We start from the raw sequence: 14,815 nt of genomic DNA on the forward strand, positions 1-14,815 counted from the left end.
GTAAGGGCAGATGATCAGGGTGATCTTACTTACAAGCAGATCTCTGTCAAAAGTGGGGAGCCAGACACTGTTGGCTGAAGGGAAGGGGCCAGCAACAGCACTGGCTGTTAGCGGGGATGCTCAGTGATACATATTTCAGTAGAGAGATGGAAACACGACTACTTTTAAGAGACAGAAAACCACAACGAGTCTGTAATAAACTTGACCATAAAGATGCAAGCTGGAGCATGTAGAACACCCTCTTGGATCTTGTATCATTTACTGTGACACCCAAACACCTTCTGCAGGACACGACACTCTTGCTGCTCCAGGCTCTCCAGATCCTCCTTTCCCTTCCCTTGGCACACAGCTGGGCACAGCAGCAGCACCCAGGCTGTTTGTACACCGGGAGCACGACTGGAATAGGTACCGGTGAAGAAAACGGCAACAGCATCCTGTGCCATCTGATGCATACACATGCAGCGTCCCTCTCCCACTCCTCTATCTGCCTTTGCCACCTGGCTCCGCGGCGTGCTTCAGGGAAGATGCTCTGCGCCGGTGGGCAGGCACTGCACGGTGCCCCCACCACCACCCCCCCCCGGCATGGCCGCGCTGCCAGGCCACCCGTGACCTTGGTGGGGAGCCCCACTTTTTCCTTCCTGGACAATAGGATGGCTCCCCAAGGCATACCCGTTTTAAAACAAGGCATTTGCATCCCGCTTTCCAGAGGTGGTTCGTGTTTCACCTGAATTCCCTATGATAAATCCTTATCGGGAGTGCCCATGGCAAGTCTGTGGTGACTTTGTTCATTCACATTAGCTCTGCACAGATTAGCTCTTCGCAGCGCTTAGCCAGTTTATACAGATTTCTGATAAATGTTTTGACAGATTTTCCTGACTTTGGAGGGGGGGAGAAGAAAAAGAGTCTTTGCCTGCCCACGCTTCAGATAGCGCTTTAGACATGAAATATTCATTGCCTTTCAACCATGCGGGGTCAACAAACTGGTAAGCACTTCTATATCCCCAAATAATAGATCATTGTTCCTTCCAAGTCCCTGCTCCAGCAGCGGCTCCGGGGTCTTGCTTCCCTCATGCACGATCCCCAAGCCGCCCACCCCGGAGAAGACAGGAGTCCTCTGAGGGACACTCTTCCACCTGCTTCTTCCTCTGCACCCCAAGAAGGACTGGAGGCTGTGCAGGGGATCTTTAAAACAGATTTGGGATGCCTAGGTAGCGCTTATCTCCTCCCGATTTCTGTCTCTGCAGCGTATATAGTAAATGCAGTAGATCACCTTTACCTTCGGCACTGTCTCTCCCCTGTAACACTAATCTTTTATTCATCTCAATTCTGAGTGAAGACTTTCTAGATAGTAAAGATGAGAACGAGAGCAGCGGGTATTTCGCCTTTCAGTCAGATATTGGGACTTTTGACGCTGTCTGTGCACCACCTGCAGCCTCCCACCCGCACAGGACCCCGATGCCGGACTCGGGCTGGCGGAGGTCACAGCTGCATTGATAACGATGCAGGTTTCCAAGTTCCGGCTTCACCGATACCCTAATCTCTCCCTAGGAGAAACAGGGCGATGCAGAGAGCAGCGCTCCAGCCTGGCCTGAGCCATGGATTGCAATCTTCCTGTCCTCCCCAGACACCCTGGCTGGGGATGGAAATTTCCAACGTCCCTTTCATGCAACCGTTTACACTCTGCCAGATTTATCTGCCTGCTATTAGCCTTCAGAGCTCCGATTTGTTTGCCTGTCATTTGGACAAATGTTGACGGGCAGAAACAAGCAAGGCTTTCTTTTTCCCCTCCCCTTTTCTTTCCCCCTCCACACTCTCCACCACCAGTGAGAGCATCAAGGGAAAAGGATGAACAACTGACCCATAGAATAAATACAAGGCTTACAGTTTCTGATGAAGATTAAATATTGTAGGAGTCATGACTAGATAAAAGCTAGTGGAAGGAAAAGCCTCAGACCTCAATAGAGCATTAAAAAAAAAAAGCAGCACATATATATATATCTATATTTGTATACACACACACACGCACAAGAAGATGTCTTGCAAGTTTTATGGAGAGCTTGATAGTCTGAACATGTTTTGCTCCAAGCAGACTCACCTCACAAGTGCATCTCAGACATGCCCCTGAGAAATCTCAGGAAAACAAGCAAGAAGCTGCACACTAACATCATGCTATCCTGCACCGGGAGCCGGCAGCTTCTGCCCCTGTAGCTGCACCCCAGGGATCAAACCCAGCTCCTCTCCGCTCCAGCAGCATTCCCAGCGCCCCATGACTGTGTGGGAGGACAGACAGCAGCCCCCGTGGTCAGGGTCCCCATTTCGCTCACCTACGTATAGCCAAAGAGACAACCCTTGGAAGGAGGCGGGGGGGGGGGGGGGGGAGGAAGGCGCTATCGTCTCACTCTCTTCCCACGTGCTGGAAGTGACTTGAGCCAGGCAGCAGCTCTGCAGGAGAGAAGCACATTGCCAAGGCTGGATGGAGTGAGCATGTGCGGCTGCCCAGCAGTTTTGAGCAAGCTTGACGTACGCAGGGGCAAGAGGAGAGCACTTCTCCTGGTTGACTGGACAAGCATGCACAGAATGTACAAGAAAAAAATTGCAAAAAAACTTCTTCATTTAACCCCAGGATAGACTTCTGGTTTAGAAGCCACGTTGTCCCTCACCTGCTGAGGGCTGGGGTGGGAGGTGGGCAGTGGCCTGTGGTGGGGAATCAGACACTCTGGAGACAACCCCCTAGCTAAAAGAGCTTGAAGGAAGCGGCAAACTGTTCTCCTCAGGCGGAGTCACGAGATGGCCTCCACTGCAGAGCTGCCCATGTACAAATAATCATAATTCACACATGGTACAAACAGGCCAAGGTAGACAGCATGAATGCATTGACTACTGTGGTGCTGGGTAATAACAGCTCCTCCAGACCTCGAGGACTTTTGATGGGCATGCTCTGCACAATCTGCTTTCGACCTTGCTAGTCCCAACAGGGAAAGCCACTGCCCCAACTGATAACAACGTAAGGCTTTTCCATTGAACACGCAAAGGCTCAAACATCCTCAGCAATTCCTGCTCCCTGCTCCTTGTTTCCCTTCGCTTTGCTGTGTAACTGCCTGCTAAAGCACTCCACTGACCCAGCTGTTGAATTTGGTGCTTGCCAGGCTATTGCAGATTTAATTTCCCTCCCACTACTTGCTGGTTTTCCAAATTATACAGGTCCCAGGTTTGCTTTTGTACATATACCCAGGCAAGCAACACACCACCCCCTGCTGCAACATAGCCACATGCAAACACAGTACCCAAAGGACCACAAGTACCTGATAAACAGGGAGGGGGGCTCTCCCCCCAGCTTCACAGAACCCCCCTGGCCATAGTACATACACGCACTCTCTCTCTCTCCCCCTCCTCCAAGGAGGAGCCCATCCAGACACCCCCCCCAAACCCCCTTTACCTGCAGAGCCTGATCCCAGCATGCCTCATGGGCTGCTGGTGCTCGGCTGAGCACTAAGTACCTGCAGGTGTGGGTGGGAAGTGGCCCCAGCTGGGCAGGGGCAAGGGCAGGGAAGCAGGGCACCGCGGCACCGCGGCACCGCTCCAGCATCCCCCACGCCATCATCGCCTTGGCTAATGCTGGTGGGGCGATGCTGGAGAGGCTGTTCCCACACCAGGGAAGACGTGGAGTGCTCGCTGCCCCCGGGAACTGCCATTCACACGAAACCCCATTTTCCTCCCCTTTTACCAATCCTGCCGGTTTGCCTTAAGCGTTGCATGCATTTTCCCGGGCAAGAAGGCATGGTTGTTAGAAGAGCACCTGCTCCAACTCTATTCACTTCTGCTTAAAGTACCCCAAATTTTAATACTCATAAGCATAGGAGTCCATTCCCCTGGAAGGGTGCATCTGAGCATTTGCGGATAAACCTATGAAGTTGCTCAAAACCAGCCTGCTAACCATGGCATGAGCGAAACAGGTCAGGTCCCAGGGCACGAAAGTGCTGCCTTGGATGGTGATGCTGGCAAACCTCTGCCCCTCAGCTGGTCCCGCTCCCCAAAGCATCAGATGTACCCCGGGCTCTCCAGCCAAGCAATTGGGCAAGCACGAGCCAGAGAGTTAAAGCAGTGGCACAGAGAGAATTGGAGCTGCGCTTAGCAGCAAATTAGACATTTAAAAACTGAGGAGAGTGACTGGTGAAGATTAAATGCATTATAGATTTGCTGGAGGAGAGGCGAGTGAAAGAAAAGGTAGATCATTGACACCCCTCAGGCAACAGGGTGAAGATTTGTTTACGTACCGGTGTGTAATCAAGTAGGAATGAATGCAAGACACGGGGCCTTAATTTTTCATTTGCAATCAAGGCCACGTACACCTTTTCTTAGTCACGGAAAAACACTGCCATTCTCCTCGTTCCTGCTCAACAGCAGCATTACCCGGAGAAGGGAAAATTACCCAGACATAATCGGGCTGATTACGGCCAGGGAGCGGCCGGGGAAGGAAAGCTCCTGGGGCTGCAGGCAAGGGCTGCCTGACCAGCGGGTGCAGGCAGCAGCCTGGCTCCTCAGCAGGTCCAGGTCACCGTCGGAGCGATGCTCCAGGCACCGCGTCCCCTCCCCCCGGCTGGGAGCGAGCGACCTGTGGTGGGTCACACGGGAGCTCTTTTGGGAGCATCACCCCCTTTACCCACTGCCCCTGGGTGCTGGGCTGGAGCACGGGGATGGATGAGATCCCTGGGATGCTGCGCCCGGGCTGGAGCTTGCTCCTGCTTTAAAAGGCTGTTTGCCAGTGCTGGGGGAAAAAATCATCCCAGGTTGTGTGAAGTCCCACGCTTGGCTTCTGGCTTCCCCAGATGCCTTGAAAGGACTTGAGGAAGAAGTGCTGATGCCAGGGTCCGGTCTGGGAAGTGTGGAAGGGCCCGCAAAATGTGAACACCTGGGGCATGGCGTGAATAAGGGGCACATCTGCAGAAACAGGACGGTGTTGGAGGCAAGCTTTGCCCCAGCCAGGGGGGCACTGGGCAGCACCTCCCGACCTGGCGACAGGCGAAGGGGTCCAGGCACAGAAAATGGAAAGCTGACCACGAGTACAGAAATCCAGCGGAGAGGAGATGGAAACAGAGCAGGGAGCAAAGGAGCAGGGGAGGGAAAGCATGCGGAGGGTCGCAGGCTGGAGATTACCTTCTCCATCTTATTGAAATTCCTGTGCAGCTGCCATTTTGAGGAGCTGCTGCCAACCTGTCGCTGGCGTGCAGACGGGAGCGGGGCTGCGGTGCTGGGAGGCAGCGAGGTGCCGGCCCCGAGGGAGGCTGGAGAGCGGAGTACAGAGGAGAGAGGAGGGCGTGTGATCAAATATTCCCTTTACTCCTGGCAGCCTTCCTATCTCCCGCTTGCTCGTTTCATGCGTGTCTGCTCCGAGTGCGCTCTGGCGGGCGAGGGGACGCCGGCACTGCTCACCCTGCTTGTTGCGGCAAGGAGGCAGACGCGAGGGCTCCCGGGGGAGGGATGGTGCTGCCGTGATGGATGCTTAACCCAGGGTATCCAAGCAGAAGGCTCTATACCCCACATACGAACTGTTAACAACCAGCCGTCAACATCCAGGCTGTACAGGTAGCATTACAGAGAAGGAAAGGCAGCGAGGGAATCCCACTTTTGTGCAATTTGCTGGGAAAGAGGAGTGAATCCTGCTCACCCCAAAGGATGCTGAGAGCAAGGAGCCGGGGACTTGGGGGAGATGTGAGGGACGACACTGTTACTGTTGAGACACGAAGCAAGTCTTTGTTCAAGCCACTCAGAGGAAAACAGGATTTCCAGAAAGTGGTGGGGGTCATAATGGAGCATTGGAAACCGGCAGCAGGTCTTTAAAATAGTCCCTACTCTTCCCCAGCGCTTTGTGTCTCCAGATCTTTTTAAACACTGGGGACTCCTTCCCCCTTTGTACTCCGAGATGGAACATGTTCCTTCCCTCGCAGGGAGCGATATGGAAGCAGAGAAGAAAGACTCCAGCCCGGCAAAGTGCTGAAGGGCACGAAACTCTCTGTGACTACAGAGCTATTTCAGCGGGAGCAGGGGCTCGCTGCCTTTCGGGGGCCAGGGCACGGGACAGCCTCAAGCAGCTCTACAAAGCCATTACCTGGGAGTGAAAGGCGGGCAGGCAGAAGCGGGTCTCGCTCCCAGCACAGTCCTAGGACAGGAACGAAACCTCATGGGGCTGCTCAACACCCTCACTCTTCTGAAGGGGCTCGGTTCCCTTTTGAGCTGGACGTCAGAGCTCCCCCCAAACTACACTCAGGCTGCCGGGCGCCGACGGATCCTGTCTGCCTTTGATTTTCTTCCATTGCTGGGTGAGGAGCTGCTGAACTGCATCTAACCATGTCCTTTTTCTAGCTATATTCGGCATTCCTATTCTATCTGTAGTCTTTGCTCCTGTTCCACCTGCATCACTCTAGGCCTATCACTTACAGTATTGCCGCTATCCTGCAAAACAGGATAAGAAGCCGGAGTGGGAGAACACAGGCTGCAGGGTAGATAGGCAGAGCCACACGGGTTAAAACCGATATTAATTTAGCTAGGCCATGGCTGACAGGGGAAATGGATGGCGAGCTCTGCAGTCAGCGCCCGCACGTCTGTGTGAGGCATTGACAAGTTCTTCAGAGCAGAGCGAGGGAGCCCGTCAGTCTGGCCGCCTCCAGGCACCTGAGTGGGAGTGGGATGGCGTAAAGGAGGGGGGGAGGACAAGCCGGGAGGGGCGAGCGAGGAGCAGGCCTTACAGGGGATGGGAAGACACCCTCACCGGACGGAGCACGGGGTCCCTCTGTTCAGCACCCCCTGGCAGCAGAGGTGCCGTAGGAGCAGGGCTGGCGATGGTCCCCAGCTCGCGGCGTCTCCGAAGGGTTTCTCTCTACGAGAGCCTATACAGTGAGGGATTGCTCTGCTCTTATTTTGCTTCTTGTGGTTTTCCCACATTCTAGCGGTAAAGCTGTCCTTCCCCCCGGTACAAATAGTTAGGCCTGCCGGAGCGCTGGGGCAGCCGTGGTGGTTTCACACCAGCCAAACCTCCGGCTGTCCAGGATCGAAGCAATGGCCCCCTCTGCCCGCAGCCCTCCCCGACGGGGCTCTTCCCGGCCTCCCCTGCTTCCCACGTCGCCGGCACTTGGAAGACTTTGCTGGAGGGCCAGGCACCGAAGGCACGGGTCTCGGGGCAGCCCCCGCGCCTCCTCCGCAGGCTGCACAGCACCCAAAAACTGGCTGGGATTGCTCCAGAGGCTGGGGAAACCGCATTACTGCTTGGAGGGGCCACTGCCGCAATCGATTAGGCACGAGGCGTGCTTACCCCTGTCCCGCCGAGACAGAGACAGCCGATCGATGCCAGCCCCACCGCCACAGGAGGTTGCCGTACCGGGATGGGGGGTTTGGGGGGAGGCTGGGGCTGCTGTCTGCCCCTCTGCCCTCAGCTGCAGAGCTCACTGGCTCTGCCTTTAGTTAGTTACTTAACTGAAGTTTGTTTTTTTAACTACAGTTTGTTTATATAACTACAGTTTATTTATATAACTACAGGCTTTTTATTTATTTGAAGTTTACCAAGGAGCTTCTGCAGTTTGCAAGACAGCAGCAGGGCATGCTGAGCTCTGCCCACCTGCAGAATCACCTTCCCTGCACCTTCCCTACAGGCGTCAGCTAAGAATCCACCACCCTGCTACCTACATATTCACATTTTTCAGGGAAGACCTTTGGCGTGCAGCAGGGAATGCCTCTGTGGCTGCCTTTTGAAACAGGGCAAGGCTAGATTAAACTTTTATTGGCCAGTAGACCGAAATTATTTTCTCGGTTGTAGTAATTCAGATGTTGAAGTATTGGCCAGAGCGTTGCTTTTTAGATGGAATTTGGTTTCTTCCCTTCGCTGAAACTATACACCCAGCTAACGTAGCATTCGTTCAAACTCCGCAGAGGGTAACGAGTGAGAGGGAGATAATCTGCTGCAAATGGCTGGCAAATTGGAGCCACCAGAACGATGGCCTTGGTCAGTGCAGAGGGCCGAGTTGCTCTGCCCAGGCTCGCAGACTCAAGCAAAGCTCGTTCCAACTCACACACTGTAAACGTCGTGTATACGCCGGCTTCACAGCATACCGCTCGCTGTGAAGTTATGCTGCACGCACTCGCCAGACTCGATGCGCAGCCGGGACGCATTAACGGAAGGGCAGCTCTGGACCTTGGGGAGCCGGGATGCTGCTGGATGGGGACCGGCCCCAACATCACCTCCCACCGCTACCTCCCTCCGACCCAGAGCGAGGACCCGGCACCGGGCAGGGGAGGACAGGGGACGGCGGGGGGGCCCGATCGATGCCGCGTGGAGCGGGTATTATCCCACGTGGCACGCCACCAGCTGCCGTCTAGAAAATGGGATTGGATCTTCAGAAAAAGCTATTAGTCCGTTGTCAGGACCCTCTGATGAGAACTGACTGGCCAGCGTGGATCGATCGATGCTGCCAGCTGCACGGTCGTGCCTCGCCCCAGCTCCCCGCTTCTTTTTTCAACAGTGAGTATGTGTCAGTCGCTGAGCCCTGCATTCAGGTACTTTTTACCTGATGTAAGGTAAAGTGTCATTTATCACTAATTACTTTACGTGGCAGAAGCGTTCAAAGCCTGGACTTTTAGCAACATCAGCCTGGCAGAAAAGGCAGTAATTATGCAAGTCAGACTCGGTTACTAAGTTAAAATAGTTCCTCCCTGTATTTGCTTAAAAAAAATAAAAAAAGAATCGTATTACTTACCTAATAATTGTGCAATTAGGACCAAATGGCTTAGGCAGCTTGTGAAAATGTTAAGTTCAGGGCAAACACTACATTCTTATTTGAAGTAATGACCATTTTCTTCAATTTCATAAAAACCTAGAAGTGCCCTCAGGTCTTTTTAATGAAAAAGGCTCAACAGCTGCAGGGTCACACCCAGAGGGAGTAGTTTCTGCAGTTGGTCACTAGGGATATTAGATTCACTAAGTCTGTTTTTTTTAATGCTAGTCTTTTCAGCGTTCCAATCAATGTTTTTGCATCTTGATGTCTGAAAAAATGCAAACCATTTTGTCAAGAAACGGATTCTGAATGTTACATTTATGGCTTCTTTTCATCTATTTGTATTGCCTAAGGAGGGCTAGAAGAGCAAAGAACCAAAGTGTCTAGGTACAAGTAGGAAATGGGAAGAAAACCTTCAAAAACCTGAAAGACGTGGACCACCGATAGGATCAATTTCAGACTTTGTTATTTTAACGTCTGAGAACGCCTGAGGCCGTAGGAAGCTCGTTAGAAGCCGAGACCTGCTTGGATGCTCATCGGCGAAGCCTGTTTGGCTGGCAAGCTCTACATGGCAGAGGACGAAAGGAGGGAGATTGGGTGTGAGATCCAGGACACGGGGAGAACCGCTGCAGCTTATTAAAGCCTAGCAAATGAACTCAAGGAGGTTTCTGAGCAGATTTAGTTCTCTGCGTGGCGCGCAACAGCCGGACAAGTGGCTGATGCAATTGCTTGCAGTATAACTGTACAGTCAGCTGTGGGATGCTGGCAGAAGTCTGCATTGCCTGAGAAGAAGGGGTAAGCCCCGGTCGTCCACGCAGACACCTCCTCACTCCCAGGGACGTAACGCAGTAGAAATAAGAACCTTTTGAAGCTGCAGCTAAGTAAATCTGTGATCTTTGCAAGCAGCACTCCCTGTTTGGGTTTCTTTCCCAAACGGATGGATACTGCGGCATGAAATGGCCAAGGTTAAAGGGAGACGACTGGGGAAATGGCTGGGCCGTTCGAGGACGGGGATCCAAAGCCTCGGCAGGGGCCCCGCTCAGCACTCACAGAAGGGGAACAGCCTGAGAGCAAAGCAACCGTGTTGCCCTCGCAGCCCAGAGGCGGCGGCAAACCCACAGCTAACGAGGAACGGCCCGATTCGGGGATGGGATGAGCGAGCGACACACGGCCATAAATAAATCATGAACCTCCGACACGCGGCTGATTTGTTCTCGCAAAAGCTGCGGCTGGCAGCAGTTTCACCGAGCAGCATTCACAACTGGATTCTTAATAGGCTATTAACGTTCAGTCGGACTCTCACCCCTTCTACTCTGGAAAGGAGAAGCGGCCATAACCAAAGGCTCTCTGCCCTCTGCCCAGCTCCTGCCATGGCCGTGCTCTGCTCTTGCAGGCATGGCTTTGCCACAGCGTGCTGCAGATTGCCTCTGAGCATACTAAATTATTGAAAATTACTGCAACTGAGCAGCAGCAGCAGCAGGATTGTGTCTAGAGAGGGACCACAGCGTTAACCACGGCTCCAAGGCCTCGGGGAGGAGTGCCGACTCGAGCAGCACAACACGTCCAATTAGGACATACGAAGAACCTTTCCCCTTTGCAACATGCAGAGAGGGATTCTTGAGGCATCTCATGACAAACCGAGTGCAGAATAACTCCGGTTGTGGTTCAGGGAAAGGGGAACAAGGACTGGGTGGGAAAGCAATTCAACTGCATAGCTAATGCCGTAACTTTGCCGTTGACACCACAAGGGTGTGATGCAATTAGCTCTGGCTCGAGGAGGAAAGCATCATGAGCCGGCATCGGGGACCTGTGATTTTAAATTCTCTCATGCACTGAAGTAATTACAAAATCACCATGCTAACTATCAAAGTTACCTATGTTCATATCCGTTTCAGGGAAGAAAAAGAATAGCTGCTTTTTCTGGTTTGCCCTACAGTTTTTTCCTCAGTGTCATAATTTCTCCCAGAAAAATGTTATTTCTCACATAACTATATTAAATGCAGCGAGAGATGCTGGAGAGAGCTCAACACTGGCTTCGAGCAGCAACAGCAGCCGCCTTCGGCACAGGAGCTCAAATACGTACAGCTCCTCGCAGTATAGTACAGTTTGTTTACAGACACTCGTTATGGCAGTGTATCTCTCAGTAGTATCTTGTCAGCGGAAAGCAATTGTTTTTCTCCTCCTCCTTTGTCCAAAACATAAAAGATGGATGCTTCTAATTTCAGCGCTGCAGCTGCCTCGTAACCTGATTTCAGGAGATGCGGCTAAGGGCAACGTTGGAGGAGGAACGAACGCCGGGTTCATCAATAGCTACGCCAAGACCGAGCAGTGGCGAAACGGCTTCTGCCTGGCAGTACTTGTCCTTGGGACTTGGTGTTTCAAGGCGAACAGACATCACATACGATTGGGAAATCCTGAGCATTTTAAAGGGAGATGCCAGCAAATCTGGCAACCGCCAGAACTGAATTGGAGATAGGCATGGGGCGAAGGAGGTCACATATTTCAACACTCACCTACCCTCCCAGGATTTAAATATTTGTCTGCTATTAAAAGCTTGGGTACCGGGCTGCCCCCACAGCAGCTCGGGAAGATTGAAATATCAGTTACAGATCAATTTTCACCTTAAGTAAACACCAATGCAGGATAAACAGCACTAGAAGATGCAATCGCAGCACTGCCAACCTCAGGCCGGACTTCCAGCTGCTCACAGCAAGGTTAAGCCTGGAGATTAATTAACCTGAGACGATATCCCTTACGGGAGACTTACAGCTATGGCGCTGGGCATGAGAAGTGGTGCCAGCATTTCGCTGCTCTAAGGGAAGACCCACAACCCGTAGCGGAGCTCGCTGCCGTGTTGGAAGGGCTGCGGGCGGCTGGTGAGCCCACCTGGCAGAGCTGCGGCGGGGACATCGCTGCACAAGGCAGCCCCTCCGCACCCCGTGGCATCCTCCTCGGCAAAGGATGGAAACCCGTTGTCGAAGAGAGGCAAAAAAGCTTTATCTAACACACCAAAGATGGGGCAAGGCAGGTGCTTTGCAAGTGCAGACCTTCTCGTCATCAGGCACTCTTTTGCTTGGATCGTCATCGTCCTTGCCTGACTTTGCCAAGGAGCAAGGCTCTTCCCGTACCCTCTGGGTCGGAGCAGAGCATCTGCCATCCCGGGCTGTCCTGCAGAGCGGGCAGGGGAGCCGGGCAGGGGAGGAGGGCAAAGCCCGTGGGCTGGGCGGGCAGCGCCGTGGTGTTACCCGCTGAGCACCGTCTCCTCCTCCCGGCACCGCGCCGGTGGGTGAGCCGAGGGTGAAGATCGCTACGACTGTGGTCTCCATAACGGCAGGGGATAAAGAGTGCAAAATGAGCTTTAGTTTTGTAACATTAATTTTTTTTTTATTAAGAAGACAGATATCTTATAGTACTTCTTTTCCTTTGTAAAAATGGTATACATGAACCAATACAAAATGTGAATGGGAGCAGATGGATATGTATTTTCTTACATTGTAACATCTTCCATGGACACCTTAAAACAGAACTGGCCTAAGGGGAAAAAATAAAAAGGCCGGGTGAATAAAGAACAAAGTTGTTTATCATCAGTTCCGCGTCCTTCATTTGTAATACTCCTTTAAACAAGGTTGTTCTTTCTTCACGCTTCAAAATCCTAATGATCTAAAGCTGTACAAAGTAATACTCAACAATACATTTCAAACAGTGCACTGTATACTGAAGAAAAAATACATAAACCAATATACAACTAAAATTCATAATCTCCTGTTTTTTATCCTGTTTTTTTTTTTTTTTTCTTTTTTTCCAATGTGTGGGGCCGAAATTTTGCAATCTACCTGAGACGGAAAACACCAATCAAAACACATGAACCTGAGACATGTCAACATTGTAAGTCAAAGTTACATCGGTAACACTGCACTACGGTACACTTCCAAAACAAAGATGGGCTGCTCAAAACCAGGATGCCGATCCCACGACCGATGACGGGTAAAAAAGCCCCCCCGAACTCCAACATGCTGACTGCTTCTCACCATGATGTGGTTTGGCAATGGTGCTGAAGGCTCAGAAAAGAGCTGCGCTCGACAAAATTTGCTCGGAAAAAAAGGGTATTTCTGCGAGGTTCTGCTCACGAGAAGGGGAAAGACGGAATACTGCTGGAGAATGGACTCGCTCTCTGCTGTCAGGCCATCCCGTTCCCAAAGGACTCCCGCATTGTAATGGTTCTGCCAAAAACAACAATAAAAAAAAAAGAAAAAAAATCCAACCCGCACGAAAACGCTCCCCCCGAAACCCCTAAAAAAACCCCAACCTGACACTAAGATTAATGCTTCCCTTAAATAAATCAGCATACATTTTCCACATAAACACAGTAAAAAAAAGTATCGCTCGAAATCCAAGATTACTCACCCAAAAAAAATTCAGCATGTATCATTTTAATACCGGCTTCTGATTGCGGTCTGCTACCTGTCACTTGCGATTCTAATTGACCTAGATTCTCCTTTTCACCTATGGCTTTGTAAGTCAGTTAGCACTGTCATTTTAGCACGAATTCCCACGTTTTACTTAGCGGGTAGAAAAAAAGGCAGTTTTGCTTGTCCGGCTGCTCTCCGGGTCTCTGCTCCAGCGCGTGCTGGGGGGGGGGGGGGAGGCGTTTAACCCGCCGCGTCCTGCGGCTGCAAAAGGAGGGGAGAGGACGACCAAAGCTGGGGGCTCGCAGCCTCCCGCCCCCCGGCAGGGCTTTGCCTTCTCTAGCAAAGCGGGGAGAGGTCGGCGAGGCGGGGAAGCGGGACGGGAGCGGCGTGCAAGGCAAAGGGCCAGAGCCAAAGTCCCTCCTGAGCCCGGCTGGCAGCGGTGGGCTCAGCATCCCTCCCGGGAGGATGACGCCCGGTCCTGCTTCCCCGCCGCCGAAGAGCGCCTTTGCCGAGCTCCAGCCTATTTCCTAGTCGCCGCCATCGAAAGCACCTGAAACACGGGCAGCCACAAACGGGTTCTCGCCGTTTGTTCATCCAAGCCTTTACAACGATAGAGGGAATGGGACATGGGCACACTGAACTGCAAGCTACGAAATCTAAAATGTGCTGGTTCTCCTCCGATGAGCTCGAGTTCTGAACGGAAAACGGTGACGAGAGAAAGAAAGAGAAACACCTTCAAAGAAACCCACCTACTCCAAGGGGTCGCAGCAGGCAACTCCGGAAACAGAACAGGGAAGGGGAAACGAAGAGCCACAGAAACCCGAAGGGAACTAACGCACAGAAGCCCCTCTTCTTCCCAGCCTCCCCCCGACCCGAACGAACAGAAATTAAACAAGGCACAGAATCTTCTGCAAATGACTTCACTAAACTAAATCCAAGCTGGACTTGGCCAAAAAAAGGAAACCCAAACAAACTGAGGTGTCGAACAGCAGAGTGTACTTTACGAGGAATATTTTTACACAGCAAATCCCGGACCCTGCCAGCCTCACGACTCTCCACCCAGTTGCTTTTTTTTCTTTAAAAAAAAAGACACAAGCTGGTTGCAACTTCCAATATCACTGTCTCTTTAGCGTTTAAATAGGGCCAGTAGTAACCGTCCACGGTTGGACACCTCACAGAAACCAAGGCTGCTCTAGATGAAGTACTCTTTCTTTTCTTCGGAGTTGTTTTGCCCCCCTTCTGCATTGATGATGGCTGTGTCTGCGTCGGCCGCATCATCTGCTCCTTTGGCTTCGTGAGTGAAGTATGTACCTGGAAGGGAAGCGGGAGGTTGCATGACTCGTCAGAGTCTCTGTAAGGTGCTCAGAGCGCGAGCAACGAAGCTGTGAGTGGAAAGGGAAAAAAAAACCCCAAAATGTAAAACACGAAAATACCAGGCTGGGCATGAAAAAAATAATGCCAGCAACAAGCCAGGCTGATGCCGCCCAGTGTGGGAGCTCCCTGCTCCGGCTCCTCCAGGAGCGGCCGGTGCTGGAGACCCCCAGGGCTGACCACGCACCGGACACCGACGTCCCTGCTCTGAAAGGTGACGGTGCGTCGCTCCCTGCGGTGTCTTACTTGGAAAAGAAATTAGGTCGCAGCCAT

General features: G+C 52.2%; 1 protein-coding gene across 1 annotated transcript in view; it reads right to left on the reverse strand.

Moving 5' to 3' along the window:
* Positions 1–12,124: 12,124 nt before the first annotated feature.
* The window catches only part of CADM1 (cell adhesion molecule 1), a 172,530-nt gene continuing 169,839 nt past the window's right edge, over positions 12,125–14,815 (reverse strand). The window contains 1 exon segment of the mRNA XM_030021598.2: positions 12,125–14,482. Within this exon segment, the coding sequence (XP_029877458.1) occupies positions 14,364–14,482 (119 nt within the window). The 3' untranslated portion in view covers positions 12,125–14,363.

The sequence above is a fragment of the Aquila chrysaetos genome, chromosome 8 (genome assembly GCF_900496995.4).
Source record: "Aquila chrysaetos chrysaetos chromosome 8, bAquChr1.4, whole genome shotgun sequence".
Classification (NCBI taxonomy): domain Eukaryota; kingdom Metazoa; phylum Chordata; class Aves; order Accipitriformes; family Accipitridae; genus Aquila; species Aquila chrysaetos.